This window comes from Oncorhynchus mykiss, chromosome 11, assembly GCF_013265735.2.
Source record: "Oncorhynchus mykiss isolate Arlee chromosome 11, USDA_OmykA_1.1, whole genome shotgun sequence".
Classification (NCBI taxonomy): Eukaryota; Metazoa; Chordata; class Actinopteri; order Salmoniformes; family Salmonidae; genus Oncorhynchus; species Oncorhynchus mykiss.
The window spans coordinates 40,014,828-40,042,526 of NC_048575.1; the positions used below are offsets into that span (position 1 = coordinate 40,014,828).

Genomic DNA, 27,699 nt, shown 5'->3' on the forward strand with positions numbered 1-27,699 from the left:
TTTTTGTGTGTTTTTTTTAACCATCCGCCTGAAGCAGCCATCTGGTGACGCCGTCGCGTTGCGTGGAACAAGTGGCATCGCAGCAGTTATGCCCAATTTAATCCTCTCAATCGCTGACCTATTCAATATAATTAACAGGTTTATCATAAATTGCTGACCTGTTCAATATAATTAACAGGTTTATCATAAAACGCTAGTCTTAAATTGTTGTTTTCGTTACAGCATGAAATCATTTATTTGAAGGGATATGCTGGGAAGATCACAATAGGCTTTAGCCTCTAAAGACTATTGTTGCTAAAATTGTTAAACAAATTGAACAAAAGAACGCGTAAACCATTAGGCAAACAGGCTAGCCTATGTGTTTTCAGATAGTAATGAACTAACATGCAGGCTAAACAACTCTTTATAGGCCTATCATGCATACATGAAGGCCCTGTTGAATGCGTAATCAGGTGACTCCAATTTAATTCCTTTAATTTTATCTCAGTAAAATCCATTATATTCGCAAACATCATGATATTTATCTGTAATTTCAAAATAGCCATAGTCTTCATTTGTTGGGTGAAATACAAAGGGCTCAGTTGAAGACATCGCCGATGATGCTGCTGATGTCTAACTGTGCGGGTAAATGCACGCCTGAGATGTACAGTGAGGGCGGGGTTACGCGTCAAAGATTATTTCTCTTGATAAATCTTGCAAAATGTTCTCCTCAAGCAGCTGGGGAATGAATTGTATGCTACTTAGGCTGCTCGATGTATTGAGGATGAAGATACAACCATATTTCTCCGAATGTTACGTTCTCTCTTTGGGAAGCCAATCGATTTTTACAGTATTTGTTAGGCTATTTATTTGTTATTGACCAATTTTGTTAATTATAATCCCTGCATTTTGTCGACATTATACATCATTATGTCGGATACTGCGGATACCGAAGAAAATCAGGATATGTTACCGGGTTTGGTCGACCAGATAGTTCAGCGAATAACAGCCGGAGAGGTAAGTGAACGTCAGATATGATTTATGGAAATGAAACATCTGTAGCCTATTGAAGCCACGCTGACATTTTCAGTATGGTATCAACTAGATCAAGGTGTGTAATCTAGGTGGAGAGGAAGGATGCTCAAGGTTTTGTGCCGTCCTTGGAACGGGATCAGGGACATAAAGATGTAAAATAAATGTTTTATCTACGCTATCTGAAAGTGTGATTTGAGCAGTTCGTGTGTGGAGATTCACAAATGTGTTTTTTTCTCTCCATGTAATCTTCATGAAGTCCTATATTTTAGTGTATCCCCTTTATAGGCTGCAAACAAATGCCCTGATCTCTTATAGTAAGATTATGTAACTCATAAATCAAGATATTGAATTTAAATATATGAATTAGGCTTTGCAGGATACCAAGGGGTTGCATAAAGAATAGAATGCAAAAGCATGCTAAATTGCAGTCATTACAAATATTGTAGCCTTTTGAACAAGATGAGTAGGGGAATAGACCAGGCCTATGAACATACATTATTAATGACTATAATTTATGTAAACAGCCTACTCCTACCCATGTAATATTTGCATTTGGGGACAACTTTATTTGGATGCACCATCCATGTGCAAACATCTTGTGCAAACATGTTTCACTGCTAAACTGGTAGGGTAAGCTTTAGGCTATTTACACAAATTAGCTTATGTCTACTGTTCAAGCCACACATAGTCCATGAAGTGCCATATTAATTCTCTAAAAATAGTAGTGCTATGACTGAATGCACAATCTACACAGATGTCTCAAGTTTTGAGGAAGTGTTCAATTGGCAATGTCCACCAGAGCTGTTGCTAAATAACTGAATGTTTATTTCTCTACCATAAGCCGTCTCCAACGTCGTTTTAGAGAATTTGGCAGTATGTCCAACTGGCCTCACCACCACGTGTATGGTGTTGTGTGTAAAGCTGTTTGCTGTTTTGAACAGAGTGGGCAGGTATAAGCTACTGACAATGAACACAATTTAGTTTTTATCAATGTTAAATTTGAACGCACGGAGATACCGTAACGAGATCTTGATGCCCATTGTCGTGCCATTCATCCTCCACCATAACCTCCTGTTTCAACATGATCATGCATGTCGCAAGGATCTCTACACAATTCGTGGAAACTGAAAATGTCCCTACATACTCACCAGACATGTCACCCATTGAGCATGTTTAGAATGCTCTGGATTTGCGTATGACAGCGTGTTACAGTTCCAGCCAATATCCAGCAACTTTGCATAGTCATTGAAGGGGAGTAGGACAACATCCCACAGGCCACAACCAACAGCCTGATCAACTCTATGCAAAGTTGGCAAATAGTGGTCAATCCAGATACGGACAGGTTTTCTGATCCACGCCCCTACCTTTTTTTAAGGTATCTGTGACCAACAGATGCATATCTGTATTCCCAGTCATGTGAAATCCATAGATTAGGGCCGATGAAATTATTTAAAATTGACCAATTTCCTTTTATATGAACTATAAACTCAGAAAAATCTTTGATAATGTTGCATGTATAATTTTGTTCAGTATACAAATAGTAGGCCTAACAGTAACAATTGTGGGAGTGCAATAATATAACGTCTCTCACTGCAAGCCTCGAGTTTTGGTCCAGTGAAACCTGATCCTGCTGCCCTCCCAGTCTTTTGAATACTCTGGGCTGCCGCATTGTTACTATGGTGATTTCAGTGTCTCCACCCCGCCCCACACAGTTTTGCTGTCCGTCAGTACTTGAAATGCAGCAGCCTTTAGACTGTTGCTGATTCACGACACTCGGTCCCATCCATAGCGTCTTTTCACGGTGTTAGAATTCATTGTCGACTCGACAACGTGATTGCAGGAGTCGGCAACTTCAACATACGCTGGATAAGTTCTAACAAGCTAAACGACGCTAAAAAATATATATATTAATTCATCATGTCTGCAGTCTCGCGACGTAACTCAATTTTGCCGGTAAGTGACAAGTCTGTGTACTAATTTTAATAATACAAAAATATATGAAATGTCCTCGTGGAACGTTAATGATTCATCATTGCCTTTCGCATTTCAAATGGCGTTGTCGAAATTATATAGGCTAATTTTACAGTAATAATTAACTATAAAATAAGGCATTTGAAGTTTCTGTGCTGCCTATTTTTGAGGGAGAGGCTATACCGACTGGTGCACATATTGATGAAGTATGTTGCGCAGCTAAGAGTTGAGTGGAGACGAATGGATTCGTTTGTCAGTCATCCTGATGAGCCCTTCCCAGCAAGCTAGTTTGGCCATGAGGCTGAGAATGTTTCTTTTGTTTTAAGCTAAAATATAGGTGTTGACTGTGATAAGGGCACTGGATTATGAGCTGTCTTGTTATATCAAATCAATTTATATAGCCCTTCGTACATCAGCTGATATCTCAAAGTGCTGTACAGAAACCCAGCCTAAAACCCCAAACAGCAAGCAATGCAGGTGTAGAAGCACGGTGGCTAGGAAAAACTCCCTAGAAAGGCCAAAACCTAAATGAACAAATGAAGTAGGCAGTGGCATTGTACACATAGCCATAGAAGCACAGAGACATACAGTGCACTCGGAAAGTTTATGACCCCCTTCCCCTTTTCCACATTTTGTTAAGTTACAGCCTTATTCTAAAATTGCTTAAATATTTTAGTTTTTATCAATCTACACACAATACCCCATAATGACAAAGCGAAAAGAGGTTTTTAGAAATATTTTTGCAAAAAAAAAAAAAATTGAAACCAAAAATACCTTATTTACATAAGTATTCAGACCCTTTGCTGTGATACTCGAAGTTGAGCTCAAGTGCATCCTGTTTCTATTGATCATCCTTGAGATGTTTCTACAACTTGATTGGAGTTCACCTGTGGTAAATTCCATTGATTGGACATGATTTGGAAAGGCACACACCTGTGCCTAAGGTTCCCACAGTTGACAGTGCATGTCAGAGCAAAAACCAAGCCATGAGGTCGAAGGAATTGTCCATAGAGCTCCAAGATTGTTTGGAATCACCAAGACTCTTCCTACAGCTGGCTATCTGGCCAAACTGAGCAAAATGGGGGAGAAGGGCCAGGGGTCAGGGAGGTGACCAAGAACCCAATGGTCACTCTTTCAGAGTTCCAGAGTTCCTCTTTGGAGATGGAAGAACCTTCCAGAAGGAGCAATCCACCAATCAAGCCTTTCTGGTAGAGTGGCCAGACGGAGCATGTTGGTGGCAGCATCTTACTGTAGGGATGTTTTTCAGCGGCAGAGACTGAGACTAGTCCGGATCGAGGGAAAGATGAACGAAGCAAAGTACAGAGAGATCCTTGATGAAAACCTGCTCCAGAGTGCTCGGGACCTTAGACTGGGGTGACGGTTCACCTTCCAACAGGAAAACGACCCTAAACACACAGCCAAGACAATGCAGGAGTGGTTTCGGGACAAGTCTCTGAATGTCCTTGAGTGGCCCAGCCAGAGCGCGGACATGAACCCGATCGAACATCTCTGGAGAGACCTGAAAATAGCTGTGCAGCAACGCTCCCCATCCAACCTGACAAACTCCCCAAAATACAGGTGTGCCAAGCTTGTCATACATAAAATGGCTTGAGGCTGTAAACGCTGCCAAAGGTGCATCAAGAAAGTACAGAGTAAAGGGTCTGAATACTTATGTAAATTATATTAAAGTTTGTATTTTAAAATAGATTTGCAAAAAAAAACAAAAACGTATTGCTTTGTCATTATGGGGTATTGTGTGTAGATTGAGAGGGGGGGGGGGGGGCGACGACAATTGAATCCATTTTAGAAAAAGGCTGTTAACGAAATGTGGAAAAAGTCAAATACTTTCCTAAGGGAGTGTGGCTTTCAAGTAGTTATTTTTGGCCACCCATCCCATGAGTGAATGTCATTCCACTTCAACTGAATGTAATTCCAGTGCTATGAATTGTATCTGGTGTTTGAGTGTTTAGGTAAAAAAAAACATTTATTAGGTAAATAATGTCCCATTTGGAACACTGACAAGTAGAGCATTACTATATCTATCTATCTATCTCAGCTAAAAAAGAAACAAATACCTTTTTCAGGACCTTGTCTTTCAAAGATAATTCATAAAAATCCAAATAACTAAACAGATCTTCATTGTAAAGGGTTTAAACACTGTTTCCCATGCTTGTTCAATGAACCATAAACAATTAATGAACATGCACCTGTGGAAAGGTCGTTAAGACACTAACAGCTTACAGACAGTAGGCAATTAAGGTCACAGTTACGAAAACTTAGGACAAGAAAGAGGACGTTCTACTGACTCTGAAAAACACCAAAAGAAAGATGCCCAGGGTCCCTGCTCATCTGTGTGAATAGGCATGCTGCAAGGAGGCATGAGGACTGCAGATGTGGCCAGGGCAATAAACTGCAATGTCCATACTGAGACGCATAAGACAGCGCTACAAGTAGACAGGACGGACAGCTGATCGTCCTCGCAGTGGCAGACCACGTGTAACAACACCTGCACAGTGTCGGTACATCTGAACATCACACTTGCGGGACAGGTACAGGATGGCAACAACTGCCTGAGTTACACCAGGAACGCACAATCCCTTCATCAGTGCTCAGACTGTCCGCAATAGGCTGAGAGAGGCTGGACTGAGGGCTTGTAGGCCTGTTGTAAGGCAGGTCCTCACCAGACATCACCGGCAACAATGTCGCCTATGGGCACAAACCCACTGTCGCTGGACCAGACAGGACTGGCAAAAAGTGCTCTTCACTGACGAGTCGCGGTTTTGTCTCTCCAGGGGTGATAGTCGGATTCGCGTTTATTGTCAAAGGAATGAGTGTTACACCGAGGCCTGTACTCTGGAGCGGGATCGATTTTGGAGGTGGAGGTTCCGTCATGGTCTGGGGCGGTGTGTCACAGCATAATTTGGACTGAGGCTTGTTGTCATTGCAGGCAATCTCAATGCTGTGCATTACAGGGAAGACATCCTCCTCCCTCATGTGGTACCCTTCCTGCAGACTCATCCTGACATGACCCTCCAGCATGACAATGCCACCAGCTATACTGCTCGTTCTGTGCGTGATTTCCTGCAAGACAGGAATGCCAATGTTATGCCATGGCCAGTGAGGAGCCCGGATCTCAATCTCATTCCCCCCAGAAATGTCTGGGAACTTGCAGGTGCCTTGGTGGAAGAGTGGGGTAACATCTCACAGCAACAACTGGCAAATCTGGTGCAGTCCATGAGGAGGAGATGCACTGCAGTACTTAATGCAGCTGGTGACCAGATACTTACTGACTTATGATTTGGACAAATTATTCCATTTGTTAGTCACATGTCTGTGGAACTTGTTCATTTTGTGTCTGTTGTTGAATCTTATGTTCATACATAGTTAAGCATGTTAAGTTTTCCGAAAACAAACGCTGTTGACAGTGAGAGGACGTTTATTTTTTTGCCTAGTTATATATCTATATTAAAATGTTTTGCTCATCCCACTTGATTTTTATTTAGAGAAGGATAACAGCCTACACACTAAATCACTTTTAATATTGGTATTTGGTACCAGTAACCATCTAGGTCCTCTACTAGTCTATGCTAGGTAAAGCTCCGCCTTATCTCAGCTCACTGGTCACGATAACAACACCCACCTGTAGCACGCGCTCCAGCAGGTATATCTCACTGGTCATCCCCAAAGCCAACACCTTTGGCTGCCTTTCCTTCCAGTTCTCTGCTGCCAGTGACTGGAATGAATTGCAAAAATCGCTGGATAATTACATTTCCCTCACTAACTTTAAACATCAGTTATCTGAGCAGCTAACGGATCGCTGCAGCTGTACATAGTCCATTTGTAAATAGCCCACCCAATCTACCTACCTCATCCCCATATTGTTTTTATTTACCTTGCTGCTCTTTTGCACACCAGTATCACTACTTATACACCATCATCTGCTTATCATCATCTGCTCATCTATCAATCCAGTGTTAACCTGCTAAATTGCAATTACTTTGCTACTATGGCCTATTTATTGCCTACCTCATGCCATTTACACACACTATGTAGACTTTCTTTTTTTCTATTGTGTTATTGACTGTACGCTTGTTTATTCCATGTGTAACTCTTGTTTGTGTCACACTGCTTTGCTTTATCTTGGCCAGGTCGCAGTTGTAAATGAGAACTTGTTCTCAACTAGCCTACCTGGTTAAATAAAGGTGAAATAAAATGTCAAAAATAATTGTCACCGTGATACAGTCTACTGCTCAATGGCGGAGAGTTTGCGCTGCAAGCTGGCTTGCAACAGTAAAGTGAGGGAAGTAGCTTGATAGTGTAGCCAATATCAGGCCAGGGTGACATCTACAGCACATTTATTATAGTGATTTCCACCAAAAATATACAACTAACGTCCACATTTTTATTTAAAAAAAACAATAACTCCAATTTAAAATAATTTCTGAATATGCTCCCAAGGCCCAACTTCGGCAGACAAGTTCCTAATTCTCCCGGAAGTTTCTAGCCACATCTATAAACTAGATAGTTGGGAAGGGCTCATCAGGATGACCGAACCGACTCCGTTCTTCTCCACTCAACTATCGCTGCGCAACATACGTCATCATTTTGGGCACCAGGTGTGTCCATATAGCTTTCCCCTTTAAGGAATTGCTTGCTCTAACCATTTTTGCCTCAGCTAACCAACAAGCTGATGCATGAACTTTAACTATGCGCATGGCCTACCAGGGTAGAGCTTACATTTACAAATGTTACGTGTATGCCCAGTCTCGGTATCAAAACTGGCCTCTTTCAAATGAAATGTTTAAAAAGTGTTTACCTAAGCATGTTACTGTTGACCAGCGTTTCCCAAACTCTGTCCCGGGGACATAAAGGGGTGCACATTTCAAATTTTTCCTTTAGCAATACACAGCTGACTCAAAAAAAAAATCAACTCCTCATCAAACCAAACTGTGCACCCCTTGGAGTCCCCAGGACTGAGTTTGGAAAACGCTGTTTTTGCTAGTCTCATCCACCAGCTGGATCCATCTCTGTTGAACTGGTATGCGGAAGCAATTAGCCTGGGGATAAGTTTACTGTAGACCTAATATTAATGTTTGTGTCCACACCAGGTCCCTATCAAGAATATTGAGCGCGAACTAATTTGTCCGATCTGCAAGGAGCTGTTTACACACCCCCTCATCTTGCCCTGTCAGCACAGCGTTTGTCACAAGTGTGTCCGAGAGCTGCTGCTATTGAACCATGAGGATTCTTTCGATGCAGGCTCGGAGTGTTCCCTCCCTGGGAGCCCAGGGCCCCGATCCAGAGTGCCCTCGCCAAGCATGGAGAGGCTGGATAGGCTTGCAAGATCAGGTGCGTTTGGGTTTGGCCATTCTTCATCAAGCCTAAATTGTGACAAGTGAGGCAAATCTGGCAACATTACATGCAATTTGCAGTAAAGTTTTATGGACATGCCATACCCAGTTTAATCTGTATTTTCCTAGTTATTCTCTGGGTTGTAGAATGAAAGATGACACCACTGACCCCACCCTGTTTAAAATCATAATGTTGGCTTTTATACTATTTCCTTTAATCTCATTAAGTTTTGAGATGGGTCTTAAGTTTCTTGAACAGAGTATAGAGACTCGACAAGCTTATTCAATTCATCACTTTTGTTCTGTCAAGTTCCATGCCCTTAAAACATGCACTTCCCAAAAACGTTAAATGATAGGTGTATTGTGGCTATTTTGATTTTGTAATGCCAAGCAATTTCTTAACACGGAATGCCTATCATTTACACCACCTTGATAGGATGACAGGCTTGATTTATGTACACATGTCGGAACAAAGCACGACTGTCCCACTAAAGCATTTAAAACGCTTATGAAATAACTTGATGGTGGGAGGGGGGAGGTTGTCACATTCTTTATTTTGGGGGAAGCTGAGAGGTCAATGTTTAAATCCAAGGCGCAAACAGCATAGAGTGAGACAAGGCAGTCTTTTACTTAATCATGAACTAGTCCCTGGACACTCCAAAAACACAGCTGCGGAACCCACAGCCCAACCAATTCACATTTGCCCGAACCTGAATGTGGCCATTCTTCATATCCAGGTCCGCATCTATTAACACAGTGGAAACATTCAATGCTGTTTAGAAAAAGAGTTAGAACTGGTAATAATAAAATAATATATCCTTAGTCATCTTAAGCATCATGTACTTAATTTAAATCCCCTTGGAATTAGTAACCATGGTACTTTTGCAGCTGATTTAGTAAACAGTTTTCTTATAAGTACATTGAAGAAATCTTAAAGGACATTATTAACATACTTTTCAGTAAAAGTCTTAAATCTCTGACAGCATTTCACTAAAGGTTTCACCTCTGCTGAATGGATGTCAGACCAGTGGTGATCATGGTGACAACCTGCCTGCGGGGAATAAATGGGGGATTAAATGAACTGAGCCCAGGGCTATATTTATCAGTCAAGTGCTGTAAAAGCTAACAGGTTTTGTGGAAACTCCTCAATGTTTTCTTGTTTTATTAGGATTCGGACTAGACACATTTTTGTTGTTTTAGAATGTTATACTCTGTACAGTACCAGTCAAGTTTGGACATACCTAATTCAAGTGTTTTTCTTTATTTTTACTATGTTCTACGTTGTAGAATAATAGTGAAGACATTAAAACTATGAAATAACACTTATGGAATCATGTAGTAAGCAAAAAAGTGTTAAAAAGTCTTCAAAGTAGCCACTCTTTGCCTTGATGACCGCTTTGCTCACTCTTGGCATTCTCTCAACCAGCTTCATGAGGAAATCCACTGGAAAGCATTTCACCTTTGAACAGGTGTGCCTTGTTCAAAGTAAATTTGTGGAATTTCTTTCCTTCTTAATGCGTTTGAACCAATCAGTTGTGTTGTGACAAGGTAGGGGTGGTATACAGAAGATATCCATCCCTATTTGGTAAAAGACCATGTCCATATGATGGCAAGAACAGCTCAAATAAGCAAAGAGAAACAACAGTCCATCATTACTTTAAGACATGAAGGTCAGTCAATCTGGAAAATTTCAAGCACTTTGAAAGTTTCTTCAAGTGGAGTTGCAAAAACTAGGAACGCACGATATATCGGTGAGCATATCAGAATCGGCCAAAATTAGCTACAAATGCCAGCATCGGCCCGATGTCTAGTTTAACGCAGATGTGCAAAACCGTTGTCAAAGCTGACGTGCATACCTATATAACGTAAGTAGATTACATGATGAAGCCACGAAAAACACAGCGCTACACAGAACAAAAGCAGAAAAATACTGTGTCCTGGCACAGTAAATGTCCTGTGCCAGGTAATGTCAGGTAATGTCCTGACACATACCGCTGCTGCCATTTCAATGGCATTGGCATATGAAACAGGAACACTCCTAGCTCCATTCGAACAACTGACTCTGAAAAATAAGCTCAACTGCGTCTGCAGCAGACATGATACACTGTCATGGCATTGAAACGGCTGCTCAACAAAACTGCCGACCGATCGTGGGGTTAACTTACAAAAGTACTCGAGACTTTGAACAAGCACTACGGTGGCTTTCTCTCTGAGCCTCTTTACTGTGTCGCCACCATGCTTGATGCTAGGTACAAGGACCGCTACTTCGGCGCAGACAAACAGGGTTTACGTGGAATGTTACATGCATAGCTGGACAAGATGTGACCGTGCACACCGAGGAAGAGGCCACGGATAGACAGAGCTGAAACTTCACTGCTTGACATGCATAATGAAATCCTGGTTGAGAATGAAACGACTGAACGACTGAACAAATGAACAATGAAACAGCACAGGAAGTAAGTGTAAGAAATATAGGTTTTGATTATGTTTTACTGGTAATGGGGACATGCGTAAATGCCAACAAAATAGCTATTTGGTCAGGTGTGTGTGTGTGTGTGTGTGAGACCTTTTTATTTAACTAGGCAAGTCAGTTAAGAACAAATTCTTATTTACAATGACGGCCTACCCCGGCCAAACCCGGACGACACTGGGCGACAATTGTGCGCCCGGACTCCCAGTCACGGCCTGATGTGATTACAGCCTGGATTCGAACCAGGGACTGTAGTGATGCCTCTTGCACTGAAATGCAGTGTCTTAGACCACTGTATCCGTGTGTGTGTAAACTATTTAACTGTACTAGAATGCTTAAAAGGCTGCTAAAATTTGAAATATTGTTATCAGTTTTTTGGAAAATATTGGTATATTGGTATCGGACAAAAAATGTAATATCGGTAGAAACCATCAAGCACTATGATGAAACTGGCTCTCATGAGGACCGCCACAAGTTCATCAGCCTCAGAAATTGCAGCCCAAATAAATGCTTCAGAGTTCAAGTAACAGACACATCTCATCTCACTGTTCAAAGGAGACTGCATGAATCAGGCCTTCATTGTTGAATTACTGCAACAACAAAAAACACTACTGAAGGACACCAATAAGAGACTTGCTTGGGCTAAGAAACATGAGCAATGGACATTAGACCGGTGGAAATTTGTCCTTTGATTTGATAAGTCCAAATTTGAGGTCTTTGGTTCCAACTGCCGTGTCTTTGTGAGACGCAGAGTAGGTGAACGGATGATCTCCACATGTGTAGTTCCCACCATGAAGCATGGAGGTGTGGGGCTGCTTTGCTTGTGACACTGTCTGTGATTTTTTTTGAATTCAAGGCACACTTAGCCATGCTGGTTATCACAGTATTCTGCAGCATTTGTTTTCCACTGTTTTTGGTTACTACATGATTCCATATGTGTTATTTCTTAGTTGTGATGTCTTCACTAATTATACTACAATATAGAAAATAGTAATACAAAATAAAAAAACTCTTGAATGAGTAGGTGTGTCCAAACTTGACTGGTGCTGTACATATATACGGTTTGAAATCTGTGAATTCACATGTTTCCACCAAAACCTTTTTCAAGAAGGCCATTTCTTTTAAGCGCCATGTTATTGTGTGTTAGCACTTGTCCACTGTAATTGGTTGTGCATCAGGTTTAACTCCACTTCTGTTAACATACTGTACATGTTAATTGTTGGTCTCACTTCACTTCTTTGTCCATTGCTTGCAGCCACACTGCAGAGAAGGTCGTTTGGGAGGAGAGGTAGACACTCGTTCCATTTTTTGAATAGCTGTAGTAGTGAGTACAGTGTTACTAGATCCCCAACTTAACTGTTACTCTACTGTATGTAACCACACAACTGACAATAGGCCCCTGTTGCCTTTATGTAGCCGATTTGGTAGACGTGGCATTCTAGCTTTTTAAAAAGTCTACTGAGCAAAGTCGCAAATGTATAGTATGTCCCACCAATTTATGTCTGCATTTGGTGTTTTGTTCCATTTTTCAAGCCTGGTGCTTTCAGGCTTTTGTGCTCTGCTTTCAACACGTGCATGTCTTACAAAGTAGGTTGGAGAATGAGTGTGTGTGCTACAGCTCTGGGCGGGATGTGAGTCAGAGAGTGGAGAGGAGAGAAATGAAATGGCTCAGGAAGTTACCTAGGAGTTGGGTTTAAAGTGGAATTTCTTAATGCCTGGACAAATGAATAGCCTCCCTGTAGCCTCGGAAATATCCAGTACCTTGTGGAGAAGTACCTTGTCGGGGCGGCAGGTAGCCTAGTTGGGCCAGTAAAAATCTGTCGTTCTGCCCCTGAACAAGGTAGTTAACCACTGTTCCTAGGCCATCATTGTAAATAAGAATTTGTTCTTTACTGACTTGCCTAGTTAAATAATAATAAAGAAATAAAAAATGTACTTTTAGAAGAGGCAGGGAACCTGTTTCTATGTTACAAAACAAAATATTATATTTTGTTTAGACATTCCAAGATTGTCTAGACTATACTGCCTCAAACTTCAGTCTCACTCCTACTGACAGGCTTGCTCCAGAAACATTTTTTGCACCACATTTCAATTATAGAAAATGCTTTAGACGCGCATGTGTTTGTAGAGATTGCTCATGGCGCACATGCCAATGTTCTTATCATTTGATGGGAGAAGACCCTAGAGCACAATGCTTTAGCAGACATTTATTTATTTATTTATTTATTTATTTTACATTGAAGTGCTCAGTAGATGTTTAAAAAAATGGTATGCCATGATAATTATGTATCTGAACAACTCCTTAAAATGGCACCAGAATTATTTAAGTCGGGATACAAAACAGTTGTGTCCCTTTCGTAGAGGTCAAGTCTTACACCCTAAGGCTTTCAGTCTAAAAGCCATTAATCTTGACAGTATATTTTTCAAGTAAAAAGATAAAGGAGTTAAAAACGTGTTGGGAAGATTTAACTCCACTCTTTAAATTTATATTCTTACCTTGTACAGCATTTGGTTTATTCACATACTCCTGGCAAGATAGCCTGCATCCATTTTGTAATGCAGTCCTGGTTATGGCGATTGGGCTGTGTCGCATTGTGATGACTCAAACCATGTTGTTAATGATGTGGTTCTGTAGGAAGCGTACCCCCTGCCAGAATGGCCTTGCGATGACTTGTCAGTTTCTGCCCTGAGCTCTTTCCACTGCAGCAGCAGGCAACGTGCCTCAGCCTGCTACCGTACACCTTGCTGCAGACATGCTGCAACACCCACCCTCCCCGACCAGCACACCCACCTAGCCTAAGTACACTGTCCTTTTTAATCCCTGACCTCTCCCATCCGCTTCAGGCCAGGACACTTGGCCCCCACCTCATCAACTTCCATCCCAAGACCGTCCAAAACGCCAAGCCTGCTCACTCACTACTCCATCAGCACCCTCAGTCTCCCATCGCTATATGCCGTCACACACATTGACAGACATGTTTGTCACACACGCTTGCTTTGTGCCCACCGCATGTCTGTGTGCTTGCCATTTTCCTACATTCAGTGCACAATGTTCTGCTGCTTGCCTCCATCGTGTGTGTTTGTGAGAGTGTTAGGATATATTGAACTGGACAAATCATTTTACTTTGCATCTGATTTGAAATTAATTTAACGTGAATCTGTTGTGTCCAGGTCACTGTAAACACGCTCTTCCTATCTCTTGTGTTATCCATCCATATTGTGTGAGAGACCAAGTAGTATGAGCTTTCTGAGAAGGACCTGTGATTTTTTTTCTGTAGGACACTGTGTGTGTGCTTGTCTGTGCAGGCCCACCCTTAGTTTGTATGATTAGCACTCTAATGGCCGTTCTGTCTGTTGTATCAGGCTCTATGTCCTCACCAGGATGGAGGCGTGGCTCTGTGACCCCCCGCATCACCACTTTCCCATGCCCGGGTTGCCAACACGACGTGGACCTGGGCGAGCGGGGCATGAGCATGCTCTTCCGGAACTTCACCCTGGAGAGCATCGTGGAGCGCTACCGGCAGGCGGCCCGCGCTGCTGTTGCGATCATGTGCAACATGTGCAAGCCGCCCCAGCAGGAGGCTACCAAGAGCTGCATGGATTGCAAGGCCAGCTACTGCAATGAGTGCTTCAAGTTCCACCACCCCTGGGGCACCCCCAAAGCCCAGCACGAATATGTGGGTCCCACCATGAACTTTAGGCCCAAGGTAGACACAATTTACCACCTCGGGGGGGGGGGGGGGGCTTCATTGTGTTGTTGATCTCGACCATGTTGCTCTGCTGTTGATTTTAGATTGCAGGGATCAGCTCATGTCATTGATGGTGTTGATTGCGTTAATGATGCTGCCTTCAGAGATGTTGGTTTAATTACCTCTGTTTTTCTTTGTGCTTCTGCAATCCAGTGAAACTTGCTGGTTGTGGGAGATACCTGTTCAGTGCTAATAAATAGAAAGAGGATTGAAAGGAGAGAGAATGTATTGACAAACTTTTTTTTTGGGCTACCCCTTTGTGACATTTTGCATATGTGGTGTGACGAGTTTGCGATTTTTAAAATGACCACTAATCCAATGTGTGCTCATGGCCATCCAGGTGCTGATGTGTCCGGAGCATGAGATGGAGAAGGTCAACATGTACTGCGAGGTGTGCCGGCGTCCAGTCTGTCATCTGTGCAAGCTGGGAGGCTCCCACGCCAACCACAAAGTCACAACCATGAGCAGCGCCTACAAGATCCTCAAGGTACTTTTTGACAATAACGATGTCTCCAACCATTCACTTGACCTGAGCAGAACAATCTGATTTATTTACCAGGAAGCAAACGGGGAGTGAACTACCTGAATTTGTCCCAAAAAATAAATTTGTTTTTCACTGCAAAATGTTTTCTGTTGCAAAATGTTTTGCTACGGTGTGTACTAATGAATACAACCCAGGACAAAAAGAGTGTTATAGTTTGGAAGTTGTTTACCCAACTGGCCAGTGACGCCGTTGTTTCTCAGCCCCCTAATGAAATATTGATCAGTTACCTGTACTAAGTGGCACGCGTCCACATGATCAGTTTTCCTTTGTGAGCAGTGTAATCGACACGTGTGGTCATCCACAACAAGCGAACCTTGTCTACCCCGCCGAGACCGAGGTCAATCAGCCACTGAAAGCATAGGGACAGAGGACTCCGTGTCCTCTGGCTGTAATCTAAAAGGCCTGTGGACACAGGCACCGGGCCAGACTCATCCATATTTAATGCAATCATTTGTATCTTATGTTCTATCTATTGAGCATTTCTTCTAATCTTCTTTGTTGTTATTATACCAACAGGAGAAGCTATCAAAGGCTATCCATTACTTAATCAGCAAAGAGGACCAAGTGAAGACTCAGATTTCCCACCTGGAGGTGTTGATCAATGAAACCGAGGCAAGTAGCTGTGCTGACAGAGTTAAACTAGTCCTGTGTTGTCCGTTATGTCCAATAACAAAGGGACATTCTGTCTGCCCTGAGAAGGAAGGTCACTTATTCAAATGCATATAAAGGCATAAACAAAGGAACGTATACTAATTCACATGAATTCCACTGCAGAAGCGTTTGCTCATCTGTACTGTGTTATGTCTTTTGTCCCTGTCTTGTCTTCATTTTACTTGTCCCAGATCCGTTTGAGCTATCATTCCAACTCCTTGTCATGTCAAACTCTTCGGCATGATGTGCCATGATTGCACAAACACTGGTCCATAGGCTACTTCTATGCAGTTGTAGGTTTCAATTAATTGTCGTGCAACATTTCTCTTACTTTTACAGGAGAAAGGCCAGTTGGCGGAGCGTCGGACCGACGAGAACTTTGAGCGACTGTTCGAGACCCTCCAGGAGAGGAAGTTTGAGATGCTGCGGTCCATCGAGCAGTCGAGGACGCGGCGCATGGACCAGCTTCGGGGCCAGGTGGACGAGTACCAGGGCATGTTGGAGAACAGCGGCCTGGTGGGTTATGCCCAGGAGGTTCTCAAGGAGACGGACCAGTCCTGCTTTGTTCAGACTGCCAAGCAGCTGCACACCAGGTCAGCCTCTCTCCAGCCGTGTCTGCCAGTCCCAGCACATTTCCCTCTGTTCTGGATAGTATACAGTAGACACTGTCACCCAAAGGTTCCCGTCATCAGTTGTGGGTAAAGGCTATTGTCTAATGGTGATATAATACCATTGTTTATAAAAGGGCAGTAATTCGATTGGCCTCCATTCTTAATAAACAAAGGGCCCATTTTCAACCTTTTTATTACAGGCCATAACGGCTATTTGATCATGGTGACTATTGCCATGGTCATTTCCCTGTGGCAACTCTGGACCTCTAGGTTTGTGATGGGGATTTGGCCCCTGTTATTTTAGTGCTGGAGAATTCAATCAGCTTATGTGGGTGTGGTGAGTGTGCCAGAGATCAGGTCAGCCATTGGTGTGGCTGGCCAGGTACCTTTTCCAAGTGAGAGATTGGAGCAACAAAGCCTTGTTTATTTTCCCCATGTCCCGCTCTAGCGCTATAATCCTGCTTATTGATCTCCATTAGTCAAAAAGCAGCTTGAGGACTTTATTCACGCTTTTACTTTTAGGAACACTGTTACATTAATACACACACATGTTTCCCACACTCGATTATCTTGCCCAGGAGATTTCTATTCTGCTCTGATGGAATGGCTTCTTGGTAGTGTTCACCATTTTGTGTCCTTTCACTCCCAGGATTGCGAAATCCACCGAGTCTCTGAGGACATTCCACCCTGTGGCCGACCCCTCCTTTGATGAGTTTGTGCTGGACACTTCCAGAGAGGAGACCCTGCTGAAGGAGCTTTGTTTTGGTGGAGGTAAGACACCCCCCCCCCCCCCCCCAGTAACAATGTAATGAACTCCTAAAACTCAATTTGTTGACACAATCCTCATCTGTCCCACACTTAGTCACCTCAACCTGTTGGTCACATACACCTCCGTCTGAGCTCTGCTCTCTGTTTAGATGCCGGCCACCAGAAGCCCTTTAATTGAATAAGCCAGTTACACTCCTGATATACACGCAGGGATTTTGGCACTGAGAGCATTGCAGGGCTTTTTCTGGTCCACTGCTTTGCATACTCACGTCCCTTTGCCCCGATTTAAAGAAAAGGGCACTGTGAGGCGGGCTGGATGTAATTGTCTGCCATGAAAAGGAACTGATTTGATTTTCTGCATATTAAGTAGGAGTGTAACCCAGGAAGTAAGCAGAAGGGTATTCATAGACTGTCATCTACCTGTGGCTGTGTCTTTAGAATGAGCTCCAGCCATTCTCCCTCCTGCTAGAAGTATTACTGACCATAAAGGGCTCTGCTCTGTCGAGCCATAGTGGGTCATGAAAGGGTCATATGAAACAACTATGTTGCTTACATATTAGAAATGCGTCCAAGTAATCAATTTTCCCTCTCTTGCGGGGAAAACCCTTGAAAGGAAGGCCATTGATTGATGTGGTTAATCTAAATGGCAGGGGAGGGACAGTAGGGTAATGATGCACTCTGTCTGAGAGGAGGAAGCTCTAAGAATTGATGCCCAGCAGTAATTGAATTGACGGTAGACATGAAAAGAGCAGAGGATGCAAAACTGTCTCCCATTTAACAAATGTCTGGCAGTCCTCATCAACAAGGTTCACAGTGCCTGTAGGGTGGGGATCTGAGGATGGGACAGTGACAACCAAGGACACCTCCCACAAATATCCCCCCAAGAGTCGATGTGTAATTTCAACCCTGCTCATCAAGTTGTCATTATAATGCATTCTGGAGTCTTCTACGCTCACAATGGCTCCATATTTGAATGTGTCCCACTAGTTGAACCATAAAGACATTGTGTTGTGTGCGTTCTCCCTTACTAAACCAGCCCCTCCAGAGACTGCAGTATGGTCTGAACTCACAGCTAGTAAGAAGGAAGTTGACGTCTCTGTTTAGTCTGTCTCTCCCTCCCGTCCCGGCTGTAGCCTGAAAAATAGGTTGTTTCTCTGAGAATAGCTGCGCTCTCGGGCCGGGTGCCGGCTGGGTTTGCAGGCTGCCCAGTTCCATCTGCGACACCCTCCTCAGCCCTGATCCGATTCTATGGAACCCTAGCTGGATCCGGCTGCTACTGTTTGTGACGGGAAGCTATCCGCAGTGAGCGAGGGGGAGAGCGAGCGAGAGAGGGCTTTGCAAAGTGCTTTTCCTGGCAATGTCGGTGCATTAATGAAACCTTTTTAAGATCTTCTCTTATTCTTCCTATCCATTGTCTGTCTATATTCTGTACTGTCTATGAGTTCAGTCTCATCGCTGGTTGACTCCATGCCCTTAAATAAACTTATGCTATTACATAAACCAATGTGTTGAATCAAGTTTAGGGTTCTTATCATTTTATTTTTCTATATTTCCTGAATAACCAATACATAGTAGTTTGTCGATTAGAGAAAAACATATGAATTGGCTGCAGACAAATTACACTTTAAACTGACCCCTCCCTCTGCCATTTACCTTTTTCTCCTCCCCTCGCTCTCCAGTCCCTGACCCTCCCATCATCGATCTGTCCCGCAGTCGCGTCTACAACGAAGGCCTGGTGTGCTGGCAGTTGGCTGAGGATACCCTGGCCACAGACCACCAGGTGCTTGAGTACAGGAAGCTGGGTGTTGAGCAGGACGAGGAGGAGGGCGGCAGCCACTGGCGCCCCACAGTCCTGGTGTACGGCCCCAGCACAGTAGTGTGCGACCTGGAGGCCAACAGCCTCTACTCGTTCAGAGTACGCAGCTGCCGCAACTCCTTCTACAGCCCCTACAGCCCAGAAGTCACCTTCCACACACCACCTGCTCCAGGTAGGCACCAGGCACTGATGTCATACACACACCAAACACTGATTATGATGATGTCATATGTGTATGGTTGGCACTGATGAAGAGAGAGGTGGCCCTAGGCCCTTAACCAAAACAGTGACAGACTAATTATTTCAAGCTCTACTGGAGTAAATTCTCTGCAATAATTTAACAATGATTCAATTCCATTTTTCAAATGTAGGAACTGGGAAAAACTAGTATACTGTACTGGGCTCTATAGCAATAATCTCTACTAGGCAGCCCTGAAAGTTGCATGCTAATTATCCTAATTACAAAGAAATACGTCTTATTTTCAGTCTTACGTTGGCATCCCGCCTGTGTTGGGCTTCGGGGCTGAAGTTAAGCTTTTTTTTTTCTGTCGGTATTTAGCAGTCGGATCCACGGAAGATTACAAATTGACAGACGCTCGACTGTTTCAAAGTGAACTGTGTGGATAAAATACAGTTGACTCTTAGGAAGAGACGGTGGGTGGGTCGGTCAGTCATTTATAATTTCTGCGACCCATCTCCTTTTGTTGAATCGCAGAAACACTTGCCTTTTTGAAATCTTTTTTCTTTTCTTCTTCAGACCGACTGGGCAGAGTTGAGATGCAGCTGAGGTCCAGAGTTAGTTCATCTGTTTACAATATTCAAAGCCTCTGTTTCTGACTCCGATGGTTCTAAGCACTCTGAATAGCAATCACATGCCATCTGTAGCGCACTCTAGGGGTCGATATCACTTTAATTCCTCAACAGTCTACTGAATTGGAGGAGCCCCCATGCATATAGACAATGGCTGATCCATTAGGATTTCATTGAGTGTTTATCCTCCCCTGGATCATTAGTTTGCCGTAAACTGAGGCTGGGCCCACTGTAGATGGAAGTCCAGTGATGGGACTGGGAGCCCACATTCCTTTGCCCGGACTGTGGGCACATGTAGCAGTGGGATGCACAGTGCGTTAGTAATGAGATGGAATTCTGGGTCAACGCTGGCCTCAGACAGACATTACAGTAGCTTCAACACGCCTCCTATCACAACAACAGTCAGTGTAGGCGTAGACTTGAATCATTGCTGTATGACCATACATTTGTCATTTTTCTTATCCTTTTTAATTAAGCTTATCTTTAGGATGACTCCATTCAATTAAGTTTGTGCCGTTCACACAACAAAGGCTAAAGGGGTAAATCGGCTAGTATTTTTGCCCTTGTTTTTAAGGGATCGTCATGAATTAATGCGAATTAAGTCATCTCATACCATGGAGACAAAATGCAATGGTTCAATGCACAGGCATAATTATTTTACTTAAGTTTATAGTAATTATTGCCTTTGGCGTTGTAACTATTTTTGGAATATTTTTATGTTCAGCAGCAGATGTGGCCTAGAAAATAATTTATATAGACCTTATTTGAGAAATAAGAAACCAAGCATTATTGTGTATATCTTCACATCTGAAAATGTATCGTTTTGGAAATTTGTTAAATTCCTTAAGTTTGTTTCATTACTTGAACATCTTTATAATGGCGCCCCCATGTGACACTTTATGAAAGCCCACCTTTTCCCTGGCATCCAAAGATGATGTGAAATCCTATCTGCGGCTGATGCTGTTCCTTTTGTATCATTGCTCTCTCTCACCTGTAGTGTTTGGCTTCCTGTTCAATGACAAGTGCGGCTTCAGCTCGGAGCGGCTGACATTGAGTAAGCTGCGTGACTCGGTGGAGAGTGCGGCCGGCATGGCCTTCCTGCTGGCTGCTGAGCGCGTGCAGACAGGCAGCTACATGGGCCTGGACTACATCATCGGTGACACAGGCATCTCTCAGGGCAGACACTACTGGGCCTTCCGCGTGGAGCCCCACTCCTACTTAGTCAAGGTGGGCGTGGCCTCTGATTCCAAGCTGCTGGAGTGGATCCACAACCCCCGGGACACTAGTAGCCCCAGGTAAACCCCACTTCCTCAGTCTTACTCTATTACTCACTAAGGATCAGGCCTGAGTCACAAAGAAGCCTGTGCTGTAAAAAGCATTAACCTGTTAAGGGCTAACTCACGGACCAGGCCTTAGTTTTTCAACAATTCATAAAAATATTTATTACCTACTTTGTGGGTTTACTATTATGTATATTTTAACAGGCTTCCAGATAATGATGGTGCGTCAGAGTATAGTTGAATGTGTTGCAATTGTAGGCTGATTTCTCTTATCTCTTCCAACTCCAGGTACGACCATGACAGTGGGCACGACAGTGGCAGCGAGGACACGTGCTACGACCTGTCCCAGCCCTTCACCCTGCTCACCGTGGGCATGGGCAAAGTGTTCATCCCCAAAGCATCCATCTCCACCGCCGGCAATGACCACGGCAACCGGGTGCTGCCCATGCCCCAGCGCATTGGCGTGTACCTGGACTACGAGGCGGGCCGTGTCTACTTCTACGATGCAAACACCATGAGATGCCTTTACGAGCGGCAGGTGGACTGCACCGGTACCATGTATCCCGCGTTTGGCCTCATGGGTAGTGGCAAGGTCCAGCTAGAGGAGTTCATCGCAGCAAAGCGACTGTCGTATATGTGAGATGTTGGGCCTTCCACACACCAAAGTTTCTCTCGCACTCTCAACACTTGCCTTTGAGCTCATGTTTCTCTCTCTGCTTTCAGTCAGGTATATTTTTGTATTGATTTTGTTTGTGTGTGTATGTACACACTATTTCAATTGATTATCATCATGCCATTTCTTTGTTTTAATGAACAGCTATTTATATTGTACTACTAAGTCCAGTAAAATGTAGCCAAGTGAAACCCGAAGAGCCTTGCAGCTAGTCCCACTCCTGTGCCTTTCATGATAAATAGGTAATCTAGCAAATGCTGTAATTTGTCTAATAATAACTGTGCAAAACAGGCTAGGTTAGTCATCAGTTACAAAGGTGAGAGAGTGTATCTAAGTTGCAAGGACCCCTCGGTTGAGAAACATCCCTACCAAAAACTGAGACAAAACGTATACCTAGTCAATGTCCTTTGACAAGACTCACGGTCAACACCAGTTGGGTAGACCGCATTTGAATTTGGACACATTCTCACAGGTGTTTATAAAAGACTACCACACCGTTCACATATTCTCTCACAACCTACTGACTACTTCAAAGCAGAGCACATTTATCTGAATTGTAAACACTAGGCATTCACATGCAGGGTTGAATTCAAACTTGAGTTCTGCGTGTGCAACTCAGACTTCCCATGTAAATCATGGTGTCAACTTTTGGAATTGTGAGTTGACACAGGCCGATTTCAAGTTAAAATTACAGCCAGTTGTTACACAAGTTGTTGATTTGGTTCTTGAGAATCAAGAGGGTGCAGCGTTTCAGAACATTTAGATAGAAAATATATTATGCAAATGGACCAAATTCTCTGTCCTCTAGAAAAGGGTGTCATTTTGACTCTATACATTACTTTTCTCGTTTCACCGTACTGAATACACCCCTGGTCAGCTCTGGTTTTCCTACATGGGTTTCTGGACAGGACTATCTGTAGATCGTCATGTTTGTGTTTTGTTGAGGGTAAGGGTAATCGGTTTGTGTTTTCTCAGGTTTGTGGCCTGTGGGCCTTATGCTACCTACCTCCTATCGGCCCTGGAAATCCCTTTAAAACTATACCTTCCTACTCGGAACAGGACTAAACTTTCCTTTGCAGCTTCCATAAATACATTACAATTGTATTATACCGTAATATATCAGCCTTTAAGATTGTTCATATCCAATAATAAACTGGAATTAACATTTTTTTTCTTAATTTTAACACCCATGTACATATCTAGTGTGACATTTTCTGTCAAATAAAACCTAGATCTGCAATCTGTATCTGCTGTGACGTTTCTCAAGGCTTAATAGAAACTTGAGACATTTGGGCAGTTGGTGGAAAATTGTAATTGGACCGAGATGTAATCACGCCTGACTGAATTTGTGAAGTGAGCAATTTAAAACTGAACATACACATCCCCCTTTCTGTGTTTTGATGTGTTTAGGTTCATTTGAGTGTACCGTTTCCTAGAATATGTGGTGTTATTTTGTTGCTTATCTGAATCCTATAAGGTCATGTTGCGTAACAACATAATCTGTAGTTTTAAACTGAATTCCTATTTACTTTAGAATTGGTGTGCATCATTTAGAGTAATTCTCTACCATTCCTTTTAGGGCACAACACCTCTACACCTCTACCATTCCTTTTAGGGCACAACACAACCTGTTCCTTTTGGAATGACTGAAACACCTTTAAAAAGTCTATGCACTTAATTAACAGGTTCAGGGTTGTTTATTCATCACAGAATGCATTATTATATACAGAACAAACTGAATGTCTCTTAGATTAGGTGTTTGTTAATTTGCTTATCTTGAGTCAAGTCACTGGTGGCCACAGCAGCTGTGTCTTTCAGGGTCGATGTATGGTAGAGGTTTCTATATAGTGTGCATATTTTAGCGACGTATCACGGCTAATTTTAGAAAAGGGAATCGTATGGCTTTCAGTAGTACGTTAGACCAAATATTCTGCAGACTCTCAATCAAATGGTTCAAGCTAGCACTTTAAACTGTCGCATGTATGCCTCTTGGCTGTGCAGGTCTGTATGAATTGGTGTGCAATATTACGTAGAATGCAGGAAATAGGCCTATTGTTTTCTCCTGTAAGTAATGGGATGTGATGTTTGCTTTCTGTGAGTATAATGCTTTAATGAACATGAAGCTTTGTTGGTCATCAAATTCTTGAAATACTACGCTTTTTTTTATTTTAAATTTGCTGTTTGTGGATTTGTATGAAATAAACTAGTGTGTTTTAAAACAATTGTTTTCTATTTGTAGGTGTGTGTGTGTGTGTGTGTGTGTGTGTATGTATTTATACCTAATTGTTTTCACTTTGAATATGGTTTTGCAAACAGAAAATGCCAAATGCTGATAATCCATCACTACTGGGAATTGGGATAGCAGGGCATGGAAAACTGGAAAATTTTAAGAAATGCATACACAGACTCCTCCCAAAGCCATGTACCTTTTCTCCTCCCCTCAGACCACGATCCACCCATCATCATTAGACAGCAAGTGACGCTACTGCCTCTACAGATAAGGTAAGATTATCTACCCTTGCAAAAAAGTCCTAAAGACCTACACAGTTACTAAACAAAGGCAACAATTCCTGCAGGAATCCTGTATAATTGAATAAATTCTTTGATAGGACACCTGCTTAATTGGCCTTATCCTGCAGGAATTTAAAAGATCCTGCACATCCTGGCCCAAAAAATTACATGATATTCCCACAGAATCAGCTTAATTCTTTCAGGAGAATTGTGCAAATGGAGATGTCTAACAGTGTTTTGAGTAATGTTGTCGTTGAAAACAGTAGTTGGTACCAGAAGACTGCAGCAGAGGACCCATTTCCCCAGACTGCAACAGAGGAGAGGACTGAAGGCGTCAACCCTTCATCTCTGTAAGGCAAGGGGAGATTCTCAATTGGGAAAAGTCAGTCCTCAACTCCTCCGTCATCTTCTCCTCCATGACCCGGAAACGAGAAGTGGTCGAGTGCTCCAGGTGAGTATCAATTCGTTAGTAGATGAACAGAGGAGCCTGTTCACCACCTCCATTTCCTGATGATCAAGAGTATCCTTATGACATCTAGCACGGAAGTTTAAAAAAAATCCGCCACAGCTTTTTTCTCTAAGGAAAAAAGCATGCACATATTTCAAAACAACATATTACTTTAGCGTTTTAGCTACTTATTATTTTATCTATAAAATGTCTTGCACAACTAACTAAATTTAGTTTTTATCGCTTTGCAAATTGTATTTTGGGATTCCACTGCTGTAAAAGTAATTTGCCTGGTGAGTGGGAATGGAGGAGTCTCATTTCATACAAGCATGTTTCCTCGCCTCAGCTCCTCTATTACCTTTTTCAAAGCAGGAGAGAGGCGATATGAGTCGAGCAAAACCAATTGAGCTTCTCCCTAGGTCGCCTTGGTGAGGGGGCCTGATGTTGAAAGACCCGAAACACAGAATGACCCCAAGTTACATCACTGTGTCCAAGAGCATTGTCAGATGTATCCAATCAATAGTACAGATAATAGTAATGGTAGCAAACTAAACTTAATACAGCATGGGGAAAATGCAACACAGCAAAAAAAGCCTATGCAATTATACACAATGCGCACAGTAGGCTAATCATATTCTATGAATATGCTCTTCCATGAGAGCCTATGTTTGGTTTCCTGACAGGGCAACGGGGTGATTGAATGGCGGCACATCTGCAATTATGGTAAACTACAGAACAGATGTCATTAAACAGCCTGTAACTTACTGTTCAACTGTTGTAGCTATGTTATTGCATTTTGATCAATACACAAGGTCAAATTCCATTTGACAAAGAAGTTGCATTTTTGTAAGTGGCCATACTGTTACTTGCCAGCATCATCAGGCCAGCAATTGGTCCAGCGCATCACCTGCTTCCCTGACGACTGAGCAGCATCCTCATGAAGAAGGTGTGCACGCCACGCATGCTCGTGGGCTGTGTAATGCGGAAGGGGGAAGCAAAGAGATTACATTAGCGTCAAGCGAGCAACATTAGCGTCCTGGCAGCAACATTAAGATTTCCGGTTTTTCGATTGTGGCTTCAAAATAAAAGTGTGGTACAACGCTATGATACGAAATCAATAATTTTGCAGCTTTGCATAGTGACATGTTAAAATTAGGTTACAAAAGTATAACTACATTGTTGAAAAAACTAAATAATTACTACTTTACATAAGATAAATAATATAAAGGGGATCACATTGAGAAATGGTTGGATCTTCAATAAATGAATGTAAGAACATAATATTCTAACAAAACCTACTGATGTAGCACTAGAGTCTATATATGGTGTTATTTCCTGTCTACATTTCAAACAGCACTTTCTACTCCACACATTCCATTGGTCCCAATGCAATACAGTGTAGTGTAGGCCTATAAATTACATATTGGCTTATAAAGAAAAACTATTATGAGCTGATGCAAAAGTGTGGTAGGGAATACTCTGTACTCTTTCACGAGGGACTGAGGTCTTGCATTGGGACCAATTGAATGGGTGGAGTAGAAAGTGTTGCTGGATATTTAGACCTCAATCCCCCATGAAATAACACAATATATAGATTCTACCGACACTAGTGAGTAATCCAAACTCTACTTTTACTTCGGCACCTAGAATAGTTTGCTCTATATAAGCCAATATGTATTTAAAGTGGCAATCAGTAGCTAATACAATAACAAAGCTGCACCCCACCATTGTTTAGGGAAAAAGCAGAGGTGTGGGCCTGGAGAAATTGAACTATTCTTAAATTCATAGACATGCATGGATTTGACTGTCAATGATATACAAAGTATAGTGTTAACCATGTTTTAAAGCTACATTTACTTTGTTTATAAACATTTAGAGTAAAACAAGCTTATACGATGGGGTTTGATGGGGTACAACCATTGAACTAAGCTCATGAGGCATTTATAAGTTAGTCTTCAATAATCAATGGGTACATATCAAGCATTTTTAAGTCCAAAAATGGACTATGCTTATTGCCTCTTTTATTATACAGTGTATTGCATTGGGGGCATTTATTTTACCTTGAATGTGTTTTAAAACCCACATTTAATGCACATGTCATAAAATATGAGTCATTGTTAATGTTTAGACAATTATGTTTTTATATATCATGAACACTTTTCTACTATTACGTGGTGACTTTTATTTTTATTTTTATCCAAAATTCCGTGACCCGGAAGTACTAATTTAGTGTAGCTGGTAGAGATTATACGTCATTGAGGTGCATTTGTGCGATAGATTATTAAATTAACCATGCTATGCAGCCACATGAAAATCTTACAGATATAGCAAAAACATCAATATTCAATCAATAGAGGTTTAAATATATTCAGACGAGCTTCGTCTGTCATTGGAAGGAGCAGCGTGGACATTGGAATTCAGCTGAAGGTAACACATTTCTGCTATCTTGACTAGCTAACTGCGGCTTCTTCGCCGGGGCTCGCTCACACATGCATCTTTCTTTTCAGCCAAAAACAGCGAGATTTGAGTCGTCTGTAGTTTTCGTATTATGGCAGTATCTGGTCCAAATTACTTGCCCGGACCATGATTTCCCAGTTCCACAAATAACATTGAGATTATGTTTGGACATTGGCACTTACAGCGTTGACGTTTGACAGCTCAAGCTGCTGTCCTGCATTCAAATATGGAAGCTAGCGAATGTAAGGAGGTAAAATTTGTTTTATATTGGATATTCGGTTCTCTGGTCAATGGCTATTAAACCAAGCATGCCATGACTATGAAGATGGTATATTCTGAATCAATTTAGATGTTCTTTTTTTTTGGTAGGTGTCTTTCAATCTTCAGTAGCTGTTACACAAAGTGAGCTATGACTAAAACAATTATATATTCAGAATCAGGGGAGAATATGTAAAAAATAATAATAATAATCCACAGTTATTATTTAGAAAATGTGTTGGATTTTTGTTGTCGCTTTCAATCTTCAGTAGCTCTTAGTAGCATGTAGCATGCCATGACTATGACAATTTATATAT

At 42.3% G+C, this 27,699-nt stretch overlaps 2 protein-coding genes and 1 long non-coding RNA gene across 7 annotated transcripts in view; 2 read left to right on the forward strand and 1 right to left on the reverse strand.

Annotated features, from left to right (window-relative positions):
* Window positions 1–638: 638 nt before the first annotated feature.
* Window positions 639–23,927, forward strand: LOC110535019 (E3 ubiquitin-protein ligase TRIM36). Of its 3 annotated transcripts, none has more exons than XM_036935465.1 (11): window positions 639–996; window positions 8,094–8,334; window positions 12,062–12,094; window positions 14,170–14,513; window positions 14,896–15,042; window positions 15,616–15,711; window positions 16,090–16,343; window positions 17,011–17,132; window positions 18,809–19,117; window positions 20,753–21,050; window positions 21,324–23,927. In XM_036935465.1, the coding sequence occupies exons 1-11, from the start codon at window positions 910–912 to the stop codon at window positions 21,673–21,675; spliced, it is 2,283 nt and encodes a 760-aa protein (XP_036791360.1). In that variant the 5' UTR covers window positions 639–909; the 3' UTR covers window positions 21,676–23,927. The 3 variants fall into 3 exon arrangements, with proteins under 3 accessions (XP_036791360.1, XP_036791361.1, XP_036791362.1); XM_036935467.1 differs by lacking the exon at window positions 639–996 and adding an exon at window positions 2,643–2,967; XM_036935466.1 differs by lacking the exon at window positions 12,062–12,094.
* Window positions 23,928–23,963: 36 nt separating this feature from the next.
* Window positions 23,964–27,354, reverse strand: LOC118937350. Its single transcript, XR_005034627.1, has 3 exons — window positions 27,307–27,354; window positions 25,026–25,639; window positions 23,964–24,796 (listed from the first exon to the last, which is right to left on the reverse strand). It is a non-coding gene; the product is annotated as an uncharacterized LOC118937350 (long non-coding RNA).
* The window catches only part of ccser1 (coiled-coil serine-rich protein 1), a 109,989-nt gene continuing 109,201 nt past the window's right edge, over window positions 26,912–27,699 (forward strand). For all 3 annotated transcript variants that reach the window (XM_021620867.2, XM_036935464.1, XM_021620868.2), the window contains exon 1: window positions 26,912–27,094. The gene's annotated coding sequence lies outside the window, so the exon portion shown is untranslated. The remainder of the gene's footprint in view (window positions 27,095–27,699) is intronic.

Coding starts and splice junctions, on each gene's coding strand:
- LOC110535019 (XM_036935465.1), top strand. CDS start 910: ATGTCGGATACTGCGGATACCGAAGAAAATCAGGATATGTTACCGGGT. Junction 16,344..17,010: donor GCCAAGCAGCTGCACACCAG/GTCAGCCTCTCT, acceptor TTTCACTCCCAG/GATTGCGAAATCCACCGAGT. Junction 21,051..21,323: donor CGGGACACTAGTAGCCCCAG/GTAAACCCCACT, acceptor TTCCAACTCCAG/GTACGACCATGACAGTGGGC.